Raw genomic sequence first — 20,063 nt, 5'->3', positions numbered from 1 at the left:
CATGGACCACTATGATGGGTCTCGGTAAGATTCAGGACACTTCAGACAACCCACCAACAACTGGTGGTGGTAACTGGCTGAGAAATATAGATACACAAAAATGTATAATACAAATAAAAACAAAAATTAAATGGGACTTAATCAAACTTACAAGCTTTTGCACAGCAAAGGAAACCATAAGCAAAACGAAAAGATAACCTACAAAATGGAAGAAAATATTTGCAAATGATGCAACCAACAAGGGCTTAATTTCCAAAATACACAAACAGCTCATAAAATTCAACAACAAAAAAAACGAATGACCCAATCAAAAAACGGCAGAAGACCTAAATAGACATTTCTCCAAAGAAGAAATACATATGGCCAATTGGCACATGAAAAGATGCTCAACATCACTAATTATTAGAGAATTTGTAAATCAAAACTACAATGAAGTATCACCTCACACCAGTCGGAATGGCCACCATCAAAAAGTCTACATACAGTAAGTGCTGGAGAGGGTGTGGAGAAAGGGGAACCCTCCTACACTGTTGGTGGGAATGTAATTTGGTGCAGCCACTGCGGAAAACAGAATGGAGGTTCCTCAGAAAACTAAAAACAGAATTACCATATGATCCAGCAATCCCACTCCTGGTTGTATATCGGACAAAACTATAATTCAAAAAGACACATGCACCCCTATGTTCACAGCAGCACTGTTCACAATAGCCAAGACATGGAAGCAACCTAAATGTCCTTCAACAGAGGAATGGATAAAGAAGATTTGGTAAATATATACAATGGAATATTACTCAGCCATAAAAGAGAACAAAATAATGTCATCTGCAGCAACATGTGTGAAACTAGAGATTATCATACTAAGTGAAGTAAGAAAGAGAACAAATACCATATGATATCACTTCTTTGTGTAATCTAAAAAAATGACAAAAATGAACCTATCTATGAAACAGAAACAGAATCGTGGACATAAGAGAACAGACTGGTGGTTGCCAAGGGGGAGGGGGTTGGAGGAGCGATGGACTGGGAGGTTGGGGTCCGCAGATGTAAGCTTTTATATATAGAAGAGATAAACAACAAGGTCCTACTGTATGGCGCACAGAACTATATTCAACATCCTATGATAAGCCATAATGGAAAAGAATATAAAAAAAGAATGTATGTATATATGTACAACTGAATCACTTTGCTGTACAGCAATAGTTCACAACACTGTAAATCAACTATACTTCAATTAAAAATGTATAATACAAAGTAAAAGATGACTTGTTTCATATGCTCAGTAACAGTACATTTCCAAAAAGAGTGTAGGAACGCAGCTGTGTGTGGTGGTAGTGATGGTTGTGTGTGGAAAGAGCTTTATTCACGGAGAAGAGTCATGTAACAAGCACATCAGTGTTATCTCCCGACTCTGGCTTTACCAAGAAGCTCCACTGGGCTTGCGTCCATCAGATGCTGTTTTTCCACCAATAATTGTGAACACAGTGATGGCAAATATCACAGAGTATCAAGCACTGCTGGTTAAAACTGTGGCTTGAAAAATAGCTCTGTTTCCAAGTACTAGTCTCTGTTAGGACCTTGTGGCATGATTTACACACCTATGAAGCTCTATTCTTCCTCTTAGTATTTTTCTTCCCTTTCCAGATGAAATAGTCAAGCCTTTTGTCATTACGGTCATGAAACCACTGCTTTGCGAATGCAGGTTACTGACTGGCCCTCGGGAAACACTCACATGGCAAACGTCTAGATCCTGTTTGTAGCCCCAACTGATGCTGTTTGTTTATCTACTTAAAACAACAACAACACACACATTGCAGTCTTGAGTCTTCTGGCTAATCAAGTGGTAACTTTTCATGAGGCGAAAAATTAAAAAATTAACATTTGGCAAACAGGTTTATTGTGATAATCCTGAAAGCACAGGAGAGAAGCCACTGCTTTGGAACAATAGCAATGATGTTGGCAAAATGTGGCTGGCGGTCTTCCAGGCGGGGGTCCTGTTCTTCTCCCCACCTGGATGCACCAGACACTCATAATGGAATCAGATAACTTATCCTCAATAGTGCCTCTCTCAGCACAGAGAGATTAAGGGGAACAGGTTTAAAATGAACAGTTTTCATGGTTAGATTTAATTAATAGATCCATTTTGTTCTCACCTTGTAAGACACACAGGTCAGAAAGTATTGTTAGTTATATATCTATTTTTTCCTCTCCAGGAGGCTATCGGCCTGAAAGAGCCAGTGGGGAAAAATCGTGTTTGAAGACTTTCATCCATGCCTTGTCTTTTCAAGTCACAGTCAGAACAAGGAGACAGAAACGCCCCACCAGCCGACAAGAATGGCTCCTGAATGGGTCAGCTTTCCAAAGTGCGGAGCAGCCCCTCCACCCAGGTTGGCTTCGTGTTTCTTTCTCAGAACATCTAACGCAGTTCAGGTGGCTTGTGGAGAGTGTAACAGTGCTCACATCAAGGGCGGCCCCGAGCTCTCTGGGCAGGAGATGAAGCGTTCCTGAAAGAATCAGGCTTTCTGCAGCCCAAGAGCCTGGGGACCCATCTCCCCTGCGCCTGGGGTCCCAGACCTCAGTCCAGCATCCCAGGGGGGACCCCTGCTGGGCTTCTACTGGCCAATCCCCTGGAACTGCAGGCAGCTGGGGGCCCTTAGAGGGGATGCTGGTACAGGTGTCTGCACCTCCTTTGAAAGAACACATTTCAGGATTCTTTTGATCTCTTGAGCTCGCTCACATGGAAATGGCCCTGGGACCTCGGCTCTAGGGTCAAAGCTGTGATGGGGGGAGGCACTGACTTGACCACGGGAGGGTAAGGATGGTGGAGACTGTCAACATCCCCCAGGTAAAAGCAGACTTGGAAGGATGAGCAGGAAGTATCTGCAGTGTATACAAAATCATCCAATTCCTCATGCAGAGAAGAGGGAGAAAACCCATTTTGTATTATTGCTTAAGAGAAAACCTTCAGTAAAGGGTCATTAAAATAATGAAATACATACCTATAAGGTAAATCACACCAAGAAGAGAAAATGTAAGACTATCACTGAATCTTGGATACATAAAAAGTGCCAGGCATGCAGAAAAATTAAAAACCAACACATAGAAAGGACAGATGCTTGACCAAAAAAGGAAAAAAAAAAGATTTTCGAGTCAGGAACGAGAAAGAAAACTTGATTGTACACACACACACACACACACACACACATATGCACTGGTATACACATACACACTCACGCGCATACCCATAAACACACACACTCACATACACAGCGACATGCACATGTACACTTCTTTGGAAAACTAGGAAAACACTCCAAAAGTACTGAGAGGCAAAGAGAACTGCACCCAATAAGAAAGAAAGAAAGAGAGAGAAAGAAGAAGGGAAGGAATGAGACATGGGTGAAATCTTGATTCTACCATTCGTGAGCCGACTGATCATTACTGACTTATTTAACCTCACAGAGTCTCGGGAGTGTAGGAATATTAGATGAGAATGATGAAAGCACAGTGTAGAGCATGATGTGAAGCACAGTCAGAGCTGGAAGGACGGGCCAGGTCTGAGAAGGATCCAGAGTTCCCTGTAGAGATAATGGAGGCCTGAGCAGAAGGACTAGTGGTTACAGAGAGCAGAGGTTCGTCACAGGAAATATTAAAGGGACAGCCTTCCTGGCAACATCGAAACGGAACGAAGGAAAAATTCAACAGGTATGTTTGTACATTTTTCTCACCTGTTTTCCCAAGTCCACCTGTGGTGTCTCTGAGTGCTTTCTACTGGTCAAAAATAAGCTTATATTTACATTTGGGGGATTTATTTCCTTTAAAAGAATGCCAGAGGTGCTCTAATCATTGCATGTGTGTCGTATAGTAAGGCATCCTATTGTTCCTAGACACCAAGTTCCTAAATTTTCAGATGGACAGGAAAAGCCAAAAGAGAACCATCAGGTTGAATCACACACTTATCTTCAGGATGTGCCTGAGTTTGATAGATTGACATTGCTTTGCATAAGGCTTTGCAGTTTTTGAGCCATACTATCTCCTTTGATCCTGACAACAATCCTAGAAAGTAGATGAGGAAGCTATTATCCACATTTTGCTGAATGATAATTACACGATTCAGCTTTACACAGTGTTTCCTCATATCAACAGCCACATTCTGTGCATCCCCGGACAGAGAGATCACAGACACGGGCCTCAACATACACCAGCTTGGAGGTACCTGGGATTGAAGAGCCTTTCAACAGCATCTTTACTCTTTTGTTTACGACACCCTCTCCATACACACTGAGGCCAAATTAACCAGCTTCTCATTCCCTGCCAAGCACTGAAACAGAAGCTCCCGACTGCACCTGCACCCGATGTTGTCCGTGTCCCACTTCTGACACCCCAATCCACCTTCGAGCACTTCTCAGAGCCTCTGCAGCTGCCGCCCTGTGTTCTTATTCCTGTCTTTAACTCTCCGTTCGATGCATCACCAGGTCCTGCCGATTTTGCTTTTCAAATAAATCTCTTCCTTTCCAACTGTCTCTGTCGGTAACAGTGCCATCTCCTGCGCTCGGTCTTCTCTGACTCCTCATCTGCAGTGATCTGCTTTCCAAGCCACAGTCAGAGGACAAAAACACATGTGTCATCGTGGCTTACAGAGCCTGTCACTACTGTTCCGCGTCTACGTCTCCACAGCCGCCCCCACCCTACTTTCCCTTACTTTGTTGTTCTCCAGACACTGAGACCTTCCTTGGTTCTTCTTAGCACACTGTTCACTTTGTAAAATGTCTTTGAACTGCTGTTCTGCTTTCCTCCCTCTCTCTCTCTCTCTCTCTCCCCCGCACCCCGCTCCACTTCCTCACCCCAATATACCACACTTTCTTTTTTAATTTTTAAATTTTATTTTATTTTTTAATACAGCAGGTTCTTATTAGTTACCTATTGTATACATATTAGTGTCTACATGTCAATCCCAATCTCCCAATTCATCCCCCCACCCCCACCCCCACCCACCACCACTTCCCCCCTTGGTGTCCATACGTTTGTTCTCTACATCTCTGTCTCTATTTCTGCCTTTCAAACTGGCTCCAATATACCACACTTTATCCACGTATTCTATAATCATGGATTTTATTTCCAACCCAGAATAACTTTCTCAGGAAAACTTCTCCTTATAATCTAGACCACATCGAGAATACCTGCTTTTATGCTTTCATAGCACTTGAATACATTTTCTTTAGAGCATTGATCACTGTTGCAATTTTACATTTCTCCACGTGATCATTAATGAAGTTCTCCCTCCAACTGGACTATAAATTTCATGAGTTCTGCTTTTACTCACCACTGTACCCCTGAACACATGAAAGTGCTTGGCAGTTGGTAGATGCTCATTAAATAGTAGTGGGAAGGAAAGGATAGAAGGAAGGAAGAAAGGAAGGGAGGGAGGGAGGGAGGAAGGAAGGAAATTTAAGAATGTCTCATGTTATGTATTAAAAACATCATTTTCAATCTGTAAAGTAACTACGAGATTAATGAAACTATATACTGATTCCCTGGGTATAAAATACTAAAGGCAGTAATCCTTGCCTTTCATTTATTGGCAATAGAGAATAGAAAGGATACACAAATAACTGTAAGATTATGTGATGACTATTTTGGTAAGAGTACACACACACATACACATACACACACATACACACATGAATTAAAGAGACTATTTTATCAGACTGCATGGAATCACAGCATCTACAGAGAAGAAATGCCTGTTAGTAACTTAAGAACTATCCTGTATTTATTATCATTTATATAGCCAGATAACTACACAGAATCGTTAAGTTACTGTGGAATTTACACTCATTGAGTTTTGGAAGGAATCCTTTTTTTGTGGAAAATATCTGATACTATAGCCAGAAATTAAAGCAAATAATTAACGTAAAATATAGAGTTCACCAATTAATGAAAAATGCTATCTCCATATTTATCTTGGAAATGGATAATGGGACAACATTTCAACATAGGCATTTGAAATAGATAAAGGTGTTTTGGAGGAGGCCTGTTGTTACCAACTTATGTTAACTCAAAATACTAGCAAGGTTGTCTCACTTATCAGATTTTGGCCAAGTTTCTTTCAATGCACTGTGACAAGGGTCTGGTTTTGCTAACTGGGGCATCGCCAGTCAGAGGCCATTCTCCAATACTGCCATGGTGGACACAATAACTAGTGATGCTTAACAAGTGGATAATGGTCCACACCCAGACTCCAGCCACCAGACCAGCAATGGTGATATGGACGCACCGCACAGGCTCTGTCCCTCTCCCATGGACTGGTGACAACAGGACTCGGCCCAAGTCCCTTCCGCATTTGTCCCTAATCTCCCCCAGGTGACCTCACATCCATGATCCTTTCACAGGGGTCTCTCAGGACCCCTCCCACTACTGCTTCACTGGCCTGGTATCTGCAGAAAAGAATGAAGGGCAAGTTATAGGTCTCGACCCTGGGTGGTCAGCTTAGTAGCAAGGCACACCCTTCTCCGGTGAGCTTTTTCTCTTCTGAAGAAGCCATCTTATTGATAGATGCTTTAAAACTATCTTTAGCTCACGCCCATTGATAAACATTAAAATATTAATCCTTTCTTTAGTGTTGTTGAAATTTAAAATATAGAAGATGCTGTGCTTAATAACAAATCAAAGCGACTCAGCCCTATTGATTTTTAGACCAACCACCCTCCCCTCCCATGCACACCCACCACTATTCTAGAATTTGACAAGTCTAGCCTTGACTTCTGACATCAGGCTCCAAACTCCATTCTGGGAGCTGGGGAAAATGTTTTTTACGCTACAAAAATTGGTATAAGTCCTCTTAATCTCCTTCCTTCTTTACTGATAATTTTTATACAAGGAGCTAATATCTTACTAAGAGGTTAGGAGGGTCAAAAAACATAACTATCTAAAAGAGCCCAGGTGCTCAGTAAACGTTTGCTGAATCTGAAATGTATTGGTTTCTGTAACTACTTAATTCTTTAAATGAAGCTTTATGCATAAGTAACGTTTGCATAAATTATATAAAATGCCTATGCAGTTCAAATTCTCCTTTACTGATTTTTTTTTTTTCGGTATGTGGGCCCTGCACTGCTGTGGCCTCCCCCGCTGCGGAGCACAGGCTCCAGACGCACAGGCCCAGCGGCCACAGCTCACGGGCCCAGCCGCTCCGCGACATGTGGGATCTTCCCGGACCGGGGCACGAACCCGTGTCCCCCGCATCGGCAGGCGGACTCTCAACCACTGCACCACCAGGGAAGCCCTCCTTTACTGATTTTAAAAGTGAATGGGGGGCTTCCCTGGTGGCGCAGTGGTTGAGAGTCCGCCTGCCGATGCAGGGGACACGGGTTCGTGCCCCGGTCCGGGAAGATCCCACATGCCGCGGAGCGGCTGGGCCCAAAAACAGTGAATGGCCATTTCCCCAATTAACTGCTAGTTGTTTTACCTCTAAACATGCAGATTTAAAACCATATTTCTAGAATATTAGCTGTAACAGCTTGTAATTTGTTTGAAGATTTTTCAAGTATCCTACTGTCAACAGGCCATGAAAATGAACTAAATATATACTTTAAATCATTTAAAAGTTCATAGTCTTTGGTAAAAGGGCACCTATAAATATACACAATGTATTTCGAATCAGCACTGTGCTTGGGATCAATTCAGATCAATCTGTACCCTGGAAAAACGCAAGCTGCAGCCCTGGTTACTCAGCTGAATTTGAAAAATACGTGTTACGTTGTCACTAAAATTCTACCTAGAAAAATGAGTCTGGAAAGTAATATGAATCTGAAAGTGTTGGGTCACTTAATCTAACCTCAACCTTTCCGGACTACTGTTACTTTGTAATATGAATGCACTTGCCTGTGAATTTCCTTCACCCTTTGAAACTACACGCAATGAGAAGCCGTGTTTACATAATTGTACTTTCACACTTGACGGTGTGGGCAACTGTATTCAATTCCAGAGTGTGTAGGAAGAGAAAAGTAAAGTGGGATCGGTGACAGTGAGCCAACCTGAGAGCAGGCCAACATATTTTTAGATAGTTTTTAATGTGAATACAAGAACACACACACACACGTATGCATGCTTTTTAAATTCAGAAACAGTAACTTGCGATGTAGCTGTGGAATCAAAAATAATTAATGTCTCTCCTGAATAATGAACATGGAAAGACATTTCTTGACAGAGGCATGCACTGCCAATAAGATGTCTTCAAAAGGTATCCTTGCCAATTGAATCGTTTTTAGGAAATAAGAGAGATCATTTGACTCTAAGAGGCTAGATATCTAGAGGGGTATATCTCTTTGGCTATGCTTTCATCTCCTACTTCCTGTTCGTAAATCTGATGAGAGGTACTACAATATTTGACTTAAGCAGAGTTGAAGTAACCAAAAGAATGTGCTCGTTTCAGTGGCATTATTGTTGCCTCCCCTGCATCTATTTCCCTGTTTTTTCTTTCTTAACAAAACTCCAGTTCTTCCAGTCATTGGATTTTGGTGAAATAAATCCACCCTGGTGCCAAGGGTTCAATGGGTGTCAGCCAATTAGCAACTGGCACACCTTCCAATGGCCGTGTGATGTGGCCTATTCAGATCAAGATGCCCCATTGTCCTGGTTGTAGTGATTGGGTGTCCACATGACTGGGCACGTGGCCTAAGCTGGTCCTACTATGGGAAGTCCATGGCTGATGCCCAATGGCTGGAAAAGAGAAGTTCTCTTCTGCCTTGGCTATGAATGTGGAACCATGTGGTCTTGGAGAGTCCAGCAGCCATTGCTCTATCATGAGCAAAGCATTACAAAACACATTAGCCAAAGAATAAGGCAGAGTTGAATGCATCTGGGAGACCTAGAGACACAGCCCTGAAGAAATCACGATCCTAGGGCTCCAGCTACATTTGAATCCCAGTGATGATGTAAGGCAATGCATTTCCTTTGTCAGCTAAGCAACTTAAATTGTACTGTCTCAAATGAAAATATCTACAAAACAGAAACATACAGATATAGGGAACAGACTTGTGGTTGCCAAGGAGGGGGGTGGGGTGGGTGGGGAAGGGATGGATGGGGAGTTTGGGATGAGCAGATGAAAACTATTATATGTAGGATGGATAACAACAAGGTCCTACTGTATAGCACAGGGAACTATACTCAATATCCTGTGATAAACCAGAATGCAAAAGAATATGAAAAAGAATATATATGTATATATATGTATAACTGAGTCATTTTGCTATACAGAAGAAATTAACACAACATTGTAAATCAACTATACTTCAATAAAGTAAGAAAAATACAATGTGCTGTCTGAAACTTGCTGAGGAAGAAACATCACAAGCAATACTGTAACCTCACTAAGACTGTTTTGTCACCTCCCTGGACCATTAGATGCCGCCGGATCAAGTCTGCTCTAATACTTTCCCCCTTTCTTCCCAAACCAAAAAAACCCCAAACATTAAGAGTGAAAAGGAGAAGGAGAATAGCACTGTGAAAAAATAAACATCCTTGGGAAAGATCAGGTGGCATTTAGCACTTATTATGTAGGTGACTTTGAGAAAGTCATAGAACCTCTGGAAGCATCCATCTCCTTCTCTGTAAATTAGAGACAATAAACCCTGAAGCTCTAACTGACAAAGAAGAGTCCAGGACAATCCCTGCCACATGATGCATCACCAGTAAATGCTGACTCTCCTGCCTTCCTTGATGTTAGTGGAAAACTTGATTAATGGACTTGGAATGTTTATGTTAGTTCTTTCGGATAAGCTTTTCTTGATTAGTCACAATGTTTCTTAATTATTTGTTTATATTTTTATGTTCTCAGTGATGCATTTAGTACTTTTCAAATTAGAATTATTTACTTCTTACAGGGTTTTTTATACTCAGTATCTGGAAAACACCTAATTCCCATGGTCGTTTTAAAAGCAAATAAGATAATACATGAATGTACTATGCTATCTGAAAAGTCCCATATAAATGTAAAGGCTTTTTTTTTTTTAATGTAAAGGCTTTTAGAAAATATTTATTTTTAATTATAGACTTTAGGATATTACAGATTACAATTGCATGCTGCTTTTTATTCTGGCAAAAGGATACCATAGTTAAATAATATTGGTCCAATTCATGATGTCTTCTTGTTTAAAAAAATGGTTGAAATGCTCCAATAGATGCATTTAAATTAATAATGTGTATAATAATATGATTTCTCACTATGCTAAATATACTAAAATATTCTATTTAAAGTTTAATAAATATTGAATGCATAGTTTATTAATATTTTTAATAACTTTGGGAAGTTTCCAGAGGAAGTCCATCTCATTCTCCTAGAAAAATAAGTATTATTTTATATGTACAGATTTTCACACATATTATGCACACACCCAGACTCACTCACTTCTCATTGGTTACAGAAAGATCAAAGTAGTTCAATTTATCCATGTGGTGTGGAAGTTAGATATAAAGAGAAGTTTTAATTCAATCTGTACTACTATCATTGTCATGCAACTAAAGACACCCATGATTTAGAATTCTCATTTCTGATTTGCTTATTCAACGTGTAATATGTCCTTGAAACAATTTAGTATTACCAAAAAGAGTCTAATTATCTCAATTTTTGTTCCAGGAAATTCATCAAAAGAATAAAAGATGCCTTAAAAGTCAGGAAGATGCATTCTTCAGAAAGATACATTGAAAGTCATGAAGGTAAATACGACATTCTTCCATTGTACAAAAAGAGCAAAATCCAAAGCAGACTGTATGGCTTATAAGTGTCCTATCAGATGCACAGGTCCATTGGGAGGGGGTTTCCAAGTCTATACCCTCTCTCTCCTGCTCAGAGTCCGGACCCCACATTGATACATTGATTACAGACTGAAGGACACACCTGGTCCAGCCAGGTCGGTCAGACTCTGCTCCTGAAGATGCAGGGTCAAGACTGAGACAGCCTAGTCCACTTCTGTTAGTGACGGAGCTAGCAAAGCAGATTTGGCAACTAAGAGCACATTATTTTTCAGCCTATTCACGGAGGCTGAGAAAGACTTTCTTCAGAGAGTCCTGGCAATGACCACGAACTTCACAGAGACAGGTAGGCTTTCTAAACAAAGCAGAGGGGACAGCAGCCTGGCCAGCTGCGCTGCCGCCTTGGGGTCCCCTACATGTCCTGACGCACTCAATAAAATGTCCTCTTTTTGTACACGTAGCTCAGAAGTGTTCTGTTGTTCACATCTCTCTATACACTAAGCTTACTGAAACACTCACAAAATGATAACAAAAAACAAGAACAAGCAGAGAGGTACTTCCTGGATCATAAATCTGTGCATTTTGAATAATTAATCTCATTCAAGAGCTGTAGAGTCAAGAAATAATGAGCAGTGTGAGCAGAATCCCATATACAGGGGAATTCTTTTTCCTTTTTTTAAATCAAAGGATTATATATTATAGTGAAATTTAAGGAAATACACAATTTACAGATCAGATATTGGCTAAATAAATGATAGCATATCAACATGATGGCTTTATACAACTTTTAAAACAATTTCTCAAAAACATTAAAAATCTGGGGAACTTTGTATAAGGGAAAGAGCATAATGTAAAATGATAGACATACAGATATAGGCATAGGAAAATAAAAGAATACGATAAACTTTAACACTGGCAAGGTATTCTGAGTAAGGACATTATGGGTACAATTTTTCTTCTTCATATTTTGAAAATATTTCTACAAAAAGTGTGCATTGATTTTTAATAATAAAAAATAGGAGAGGACTTCCTTGGTGCAGTGGTTAAGAATCCGCCTGCCAATGCAGGGGACATGGGTTCGACCCCTGGTCTGGGAAGATCCCACATGCCGCGGAGCAACTAAGCCTGTGTGCCACAACTACTGAAGCCTGCATGCCTAGAGCCCGTGTTCCGCCACAAGAGAAGCCACTGCAATGAGAAGCCCGCACACCGCAAAGAAGAGTAGCCCCCGCTCGCCACAACTAGAGAAAGCCCGCGTGCAGCAACGAGGACCCAATGCAGCCAAAAATATATGAATAAAATAAATGAATTTATTAAAAAAAAATAGTTGGGATGAGACTTCGCTGGTGGTCCAGTGGTTAAGACTCCATGCTCTTAATGCAGGGGGCATGGGTTCGATCCCTGGTCGGGGAACTAAGATCCCGCATGCCACACGGCGCGGCCAAAAAAAAAAATAATAATAATAGGAGGGATGACTTGGTAAAAATACATTTGCTGTTATTCTCACAGCATATAACCTACCCTCCTTCCTCCATCTATTTTATATTCTCCAAATTCCAATTGTTTCCAAAGCTTAAAGTTGGCATCATGCCCTCAGAATTGGATAAACATTCACACACACACATTTTTTTTAATCATAACTTATCAGTTGTTAGTTACTTAGCTCACATGTAATGTATGTTCCCTAAGAATTAGACTAGTTTGCAAAGATGTTTTAAAGATGGAGTTATCTTGTGCTCGCTTCGGCAGCACATATACTAAAATTGGAACGATACAGAGAAGATTAGCATGGCCCCTGCGCAAGGATGATACGCAAATTCGTGAAGCGTTCCATATTTTTTGGGATGTGGGAACAGATGTATATGTATGACTGATTCACTTTGTTATAAAGCAGAAACTAATAATAAAAAAAAGATGGAGTTATCTTTACAGATATTAAAGATATCTTACAGAGAGATATTTTCAAATTCAGACTTTGCCACAGACATACTTGGTACTTTGTACTAGTTTATCTGAATGCTTTTGTGTAAAGTAAGGATAAAATGACAAGAATCTAAGGATTGTGAAGGCAATTAAGTGAAAGAATACATGTAAAATATCATCAACATTAGTTTCCTTAGCAAGAAGAGTGGCAAATGTAAAAATATCATGAACCATAAATAGTTAATCACAAATTGTTACTAAGTTGACTTTGCCTGGTCAATTCTTGAAAATATTGAGTGGAAAAAAAGATTAATTACTCATACATGTTAAAAAATACAACAGACAAATTTGTGTTACCTTTTCTTCTTAATCACTCACTTAATGAAATTATAAAACTGAGTAGTAATAATGTCTTTTATATTTTACCAACTGTTTCTAATTGCTGAGATAAAAGTATACATTCCCCTTAGTGGGGAAAAACGTGACACTGACACAGAAAAAATAGGGGACTCAGAAATCAAGCAAAAAAACACTGGCTTCAACCATGAGTCTTCTGACCCTTTCCCAGTTATCAAAAAACTCCAAAACATTTTTTACCTTCTTTTATCACCAAAAATAAAATCTATTAAGGGTAATGCCAGAAATTCATAGTATATATTGTAAACAAACAGCAAGCATGTAGGGAATCTCAAATAAGAATGAAGACAGTTGAGAAAGTAATGAATAGGAGAAAAATACAAACACATATATAAACCATAAAAGTAATACAAAACATGAATATTATATACATACATATTTTATTATATATGTGTGTGTGTATATATATATATATATATATGGAAACCTTATCATTAGTTTTTCACTTGAAAAAAGATGATAAAATCAATTTTGCAAATACTATTCAACAGGTGGATGGAGCGGTGGTAGAAAGCAGATTTAATTAGACTCAAGTAAATTAAGGAATACATTGTATCCTACAAATGCCATAGAAAAAGGGTCCATTCAAACTGAGATGAAATAAAGAACCTTAACGCGAAGTTGATGATCTTCATTAATACTAACTCCAACTGGTCAATTTAGAAGCAAATTATGGCGGATGGTGCTGGAGGAAAGGACTTCTGGTGCTCTCTCTGGGGTCATTTGGAATAAAATCTGCAGACATTTTATATAAGCAATATAAGAATTGAAAAAAAAAAGAGGCTCTTAATCTATAACTATGTTTCCCAGTGAATTACAAAGAAGTTACTCAAAGCTACATCAGTGTAGGCTTAAAATGGGCCCCCATCGGCTGTGATCTTTCAAGGCAGTCATGTTGAAAGAGTCACCTCCACTTTCTGCTTTGGGTTCTTCTGTGATTTCTTGCTCTCTCATCCCATGCTCCCATCCTCACGAATGCCCTTAGTACACACACAAACACACACACACACCACGCACATCTCTCACCGGGCCTTGTGGCAGGGTGTCAGGTTGGGTAAGTATATACCTGGCATGAAATGGGATGGCTAGTGTTTCCCACCCTGATCATTTCATGCTGTTTCCCCAAATTGTTTTCACTTCTGCTTGGTTTTATCTGGTGTGTTTTTCACAACACTGTTCCACTATCAGAAGGTATTTAGTTGGTTATACTGAGGTTTTATTTACTTTCTTCTCCAGTTCTATGGTCTTGCAAAATTCCTCTAGAAACGGGAGGGCTCTACAAGTCTGTCCATGTTATTTGACTCTAGAAATTTACTCTCAGTGCAAAAGAAGAGTGTAGATTCTTTGGGTCTTAAATATCCCTTCTTATATCTTAATTCTCAACCTCAGATACAAATTCCAAGATGCGTATCGATCTGACATAATGCATCTATCTCAATGAGAATTACTAAGCCTGGACTTTGACAAAAGGTCAATAGACTAAAACTGAAAAGCTCTCCATGCCCACAATGATTGGCTGTGATGCTGAGCCTCGTTTAATGATGCGCCACCTACAAGGCCATACCAAGGAGGGGCAGTCACCCGTGTTCCCAGTTGCCAGCAGGGATACGCACGGGTACTGTGATAATAAGCATGATGGATTGAATTTCATTAAAATACCAAGGAAAATCCTCCAAAATGGTTCTTAATTAAATGGTCTCCAGATAAGCAGCAGCCACAATGTGAACTTTCCCTACATCCTATTCCACTGAATGTCAAGTTGACTCCAAAGTCTATGGGGGGCCTTAAACTCATAACAATGCTTCCTACGTACATGGCTCTTTTCATATGAGATCCTCGCAGAGCTTGACAAATACCTTATTACCTCACAGTGAGTCAATTACAGAGCTGGGGAGAGAACCCAAGACTCAGAACTCTGTCACTTGTGAGACTAGTTCTAGTTCAACATCACAAATAGGCTACTGTTTATAAGGGGCTTAGACAGGGAAAATAAAGTTTGATATAAATTCTTTGACTTCTATCAGTGTCTTAACAGCACAAAATAGTGGTTGCCCATGAAAAACATTCACTTTCTGATTTTTCAAGAAAAAGCCATTTTCTAACTCTGATATCAACTACCCTAGTAGGTTACGGGACTAAATTGTCTGATCACATGAATGCACTCTTCTCATGTCCACAGAATAATTCCTTTTCAAGTCGCAAATGAAGACGTTGAGTTTGTATTGCTAAATTTGTTCTCAACCCAACAGATAATTTATTAATCTTATGATTCCTGGATTCAGCAAACGTAAGAGGCTCTAAGTCTGGAAATTTCAGTATGTGTATGCTTTTGTTCTTATGTCTGCTGGGTGATTTTGCACATAATATACTGATGATAGTATCAATAAAAACAGAATTTACCAGTTTCTCAGTTTTGGCTATACTGAGAGATAAATTTGGGCATTGCTAGTTTAAGATGTGATACTAATAATACTCACTTTCCTGAGTGACTTTTTAGTTTTATCTTTTAATTTAAAGAGCCATATTGTCAGTTAAATTGTCTATATACTTCATAAGAAACTAGAAAACATGATTTACTGGGTATAAAGTTACAATAGAAAATGTGTGGTGAAAACGGTTTCCCTTTCTATGATATTTCTTGGGCAAATTCTTGGACAATTTTTAAATTGTCATGTGCATTATGATGACTATTCATGGTACAATATATGTTTGAAAAGCTGAAGAACAAGTTTAGTAAGATTATTTGCCATCTACACAGATGTAGAGAACAAACGTACGGACACCAAGGGGGGAAATTGGTGGGGCAGTGGTGGTGGAGTGAAAAAAAAAAAAAAAAGGTTCTTTGTCATCCAGAGAATAGAAAAGGTGTAAGAGAAAAAGTATGTCGAAGGCAACAAAATAAAGTATGGGATCTTTTTTTGCCAAATGCCTTTGTTTTGCTTACTGACCACATGAAACTGTGCACAGTCCATATTTGGCTACAGCTACTCCTGTACCAGACATTTTCCTTCTATTAACCCGTTAGTGGTTCAAGGCTGACTCCATGTAGGATCCATCTCTGGAGCCCAATTGTGCCTTTTATGGTGCTTTAATTACTAAAGTCCTCACATGTTTATATGAATGATTAAAACTATTAAGTAGATAAAAAGGAACATCTCTATTCAAGGACCGGCTATAAATGTCATCACTTTCCTACCATCAGCAAGTGGGCATTATTATCACATTAAACACAGGGCAAAAAATTAAAAATAAATTTTTAAAAATGGGTTTAGAGAAGAGAATGGGCTTAAAGCACAGTTCAAGTTCCATAGCGAGGTTTTGGAAAGCCCTCTATGGTCAATTGTTCTATTTCAGATAATTTCATTTTCCACCAAAACACTTGCTGCAATGCTCACAATTTAAGGTTATTCTCACTATTTATTTGTCAACAGAGTACGTTTTTTCCTTAACTTTGCAACATTTTAGGGCTGTTATTTTTTTTTTTTTTTTTTTTTTTGTGTGGTACACAGGCCTCTCACTGTTGTGGCCTCTCCCGTTGCGGAGCACAGGCTCCGGACGCGCAGGCTCAGCGGCCATGGCTCATGGGCCCAGCCGCTCCGCAGCATGTGGAATCCTCCCGGACCGGGGCACGAACCCGCGTCCCCTGCATCGGCAGGCGGACCCTCAACCACTGCGCCACCAGGGAAGCCCAAGTGCTGTTAACGTTTTGAGTCCAACAAGAATATGATAAATACGAGTCACACCGCGAGTCCCCATGCCTCCATCCTGTAGGAGGGGACGTAGCAGTTCAGTGGTCTAACTTAAGTAAATGGCACAGAAAACTTAAAATGGTTACTTCCCACTTTCTCTGAGTAAGGTAAACTGAGGCATGCTGCTAGGACACTCAGAATTCCAGGTGATCAAATGAACAAATAACGGCTATCATCAAGAAGTCTACAAATAACAAATGTCGGCAAGGATGTGGAGAAAAGGAAACCCTTGTTCACTGTTGGTGGGAATGCAAACTGGTGCAGCCACTGTGGAAAACAGTATGGAGGCTCCTCAGAAAAACAAAAATAGAGCTACCATATGATGCAGCAATTTCAATTTCACTCCTGGGCATATATCCCAGGAAAATGAAAACACTAAATTGAAAAGATACATGCACCCCAACGTTCACTGCAGTATTATTAACAATTGCCAAGGTACGGAAGCAGCCTGTGTCCATCAACAGGTGAATGGATAAAGAAGATGTGATCTATGTACATATGTATATACACACACACAGACACACACACAATGGAACATTACTCAGCCATAAAACAGAATGAAATTCTGTCATTTGCAACAAAGTGAATGGACCTAGAGTGTACTATGCTTAATGAAATAAGTCAGACAGAGAAAGACAAATACTCTATGTTATCACTAATATGTGGAATCTAAAAAAATAAACACATGAATGAATACAACAAAACAGACACACTTGTAGATATAGAGAACAAACCAGTGGTTACCAGTGAAGAAAGGGAAGGGAGGAGGAGTAAGATAGGGGTATGGGATTAAGAGACACAAACTACTATGTATAAAATAAACAAGCAACATAATATATCGTACAGAATACGGAAATATAGCCATTATTTTGTAATAACTTTAAATGAAGTATACTCTATAAAATTCTTGAATTGCTATGTTGTACACCTGAAACTAATATATTATAAAGCAACTATACTTCAATAGAAAAAAAATGGACAAACAAAAGTATTGCAGGAGTGGAGGAAATACCAGAATCTTATTTTTATATATATATATATATATTTATTTATTTATTTTTGGCTGTGTTGGGTCTTCGTTTCTGTGCGAGGGCTTTCTCTAGTTGCAGAGAGCGGGGGCCACTCCTCATCGCGGTGCGCGGGCCTCTCACTGTTGCGGCCTCTCTTGTTACGGAGCACAGGCTCCAGACGCGCAGGCTCAGTAGTTGTGGCTCACGGGCTTCGTTGCTCCACGGCATGTGGGATCTTCCCAGACCAGGGCTCGAACCTTTGTCCCCTGCACTGGCAGGCAGATTCTCAACCACTGCACCATCAGGGAAGCCCCAGAATCTTATTTTTAAAAGTTGTATTGGAGGGACTTCCCCAGTGGTCCAGCGGTAAAGAATCCTCCTTCCAACGCAGGGGACATGGGTTCAACCCCTGGTCGGGGAACTAAAATCCTACATGCTGCGGGGCAACTAAGCCCACGATGCCATAACTACTGAGCTCACGCGCCTCAACGAGAGAGCCCGCGTGCTGCAAACTAGAAAGCCCACGAGCCCTGGAGCCTACGCGCCACAACTAGAGAGAGAAACAAACCCGCGCACCACAACTAGAGAGAAGCCCGCGTGCCATAATGCAGAGCCAGCGCTGGCAACGGAAGATCCCACATGCCTCGACGAAGAGCCCGTGTGCTGCAACTAGGACCCGACACAGCCAAAAAAATAAAGAAAATTTAAAAATAAAATAAATAAATATAAAAAAATTATTGCGTGAAAAAATAATAAAAAAAGTTGTACTGGATAATAAGCTAGAATTTTTGTTTGACATGCCTTGGAAAGTTTTATCTTTTTTATGACATTAAATTCTAGAAACAGGGTAACTTCTAAATCAAGGGATTATCTATTAGCAAATTATGCTTGTTCCTAAATCATGTAAATATAGTTGTTAACATGAGACTTCATCTCAGCATTTGCAGTTTGACTTTATAAATGGAATAATTTATATTGCAGTCTTTTCCTAGGGATCGGTCATCTCATCTTGAAAGTCTTGCTATATTATGCTTTGAAGCATGCAACTTTAAAACTGTACCTGAATCTTTTTTTTTTTTAATGAACTTGTTTCCATCTTTGTGATAGAATAAAATAGCACATGGCATTTTAACTGGGAATGAAGAGAGGTAAGGAATCAAAGAATGTTACCGAAAGAAACTGCAAATCAGCAGCAACCTCATAGGGATGTACCGCTAAGCAGAATTAAATGGGAAAGCCAACTTGTCAGCAGAATGAATAGGTGGACGGTCTGCATTTCAGCGCTAAGCCTTAGTTTAATTTTCTTCCTCGATAACCTTGACCACAGGCTGTGATTTCAAAGTCACTCCGTCGACTCACCTCGATAGACACCTACTTCTCCAAAGAAACCACATTCCTGCAACATGTTTAGTAATTATATTCATCTGATAACATCCTTCCTGACAATTTGATCACTGATGGAACTCTCAGCCTGTGAAAGTTATTTGGATTTCCCCCCTTCCTGACCTTATGTTCTCTGACGAGGGGTCTGTAAAGCAAATACCATTTGCTATGGTATCTTGGGAAACAGCCACACTTCTTCCTCCAGGAACTGTGGCAAAAATTCTTTTATCCTGCAGCCCATCTACGCCTGTCAAATCCGTACTCATGGAGTGGAAGGCAGGTCCCTTGCGTTTTTCAACTCTGCTTATTTCCAACCCGACTTCAGTAAGGTCCAGGCACACTATGTCAAATGCATGGCTACGGAGCCCAGGATGGGAATTTTACATCTTTGACCTTTACATTGTTGTTCAAATCTAACCACAACAGATAAAGTTGAAGAGGTTTGAAATCAGCCAGTGGTTTCACATTTCTCAAACATGGCCCTGTAAGTTGGCAGAAAGCATGAACTTAGGTTGGGGACCTTGCCCCTCACTCCCTATAATCAGTCTGTGGCCAAGAAGCTGCAGCTGTCCTCTTATGCCATCTCTCAAACCCACCTACAGTGGCCCAATGCCCACCTGGGCTCAGCCACACTCTGCCAGATACTGGCCACCTGGGCACACACCTGCCATACACACCCCACCCTCCTCCATGTCCACGTCCTTCCCCATCATTCACCTTCATTTTTTCTCTCCCTGGAAACCAGCAGCCTCGGGCCTGGACCCTCAGAGGGAATCATGCTGACTGACCTCAACCAAGTCTTCCTAGAAGCAGCTCCCGAAAGGCAAGTTTTAAC

General features: G+C 40.2%; 1 protein-coding gene and 1 non-coding gene across 2 annotated transcripts in view; one reads left to right on the top strand and one right to left on the bottom strand.

Moving 5' to 3' along the window:
- CSMD1 (CUB and Sushi multiple domains 1) overlaps nucleotides 1-19,250 on the bottom strand; it is a 1,461,432-nt gene extending 1,442,182 nt beyond the window's left edge. Inside the window, exon 1 of the mRNA XM_060085850.1 lies at nucleotides 19,205-19,250. Coding sequence (XP_059941833.1) covers nucleotides 19,205-19,250 — 46 coding nt within the window. The remainder of the gene's footprint in view (nucleotides 1-19,204) is intronic.
- On the top strand, nucleotides 12,480-12,586 carry LOC132481405 (U6 spliceosomal RNA). The gene has a single exon (XR_009530826.1). It is a non-coding gene; the product is annotated as a U6 spliceosomal RNA (small nuclear RNA).
- Nucleotides 19,251-20,063: the final 813 nt, after the last annotated feature.

Source organism: Mesoplodon densirostris, chromosome 20 (assembly GCF_025265405.1).
Source record: "Mesoplodon densirostris isolate mMesDen1 chromosome 20, mMesDen1 primary haplotype, whole genome shotgun sequence".
Lineage (NCBI taxonomy): Eukaryota > Metazoa > Chordata > Mammalia > Artiodactyla > Ziphiidae > Mesoplodon > Mesoplodon densirostris.
The sequence above is the reverse complement of the archived record's forward strand: the minus strand, read 5'-3'. Positions and strand labels throughout refer to the sequence as shown.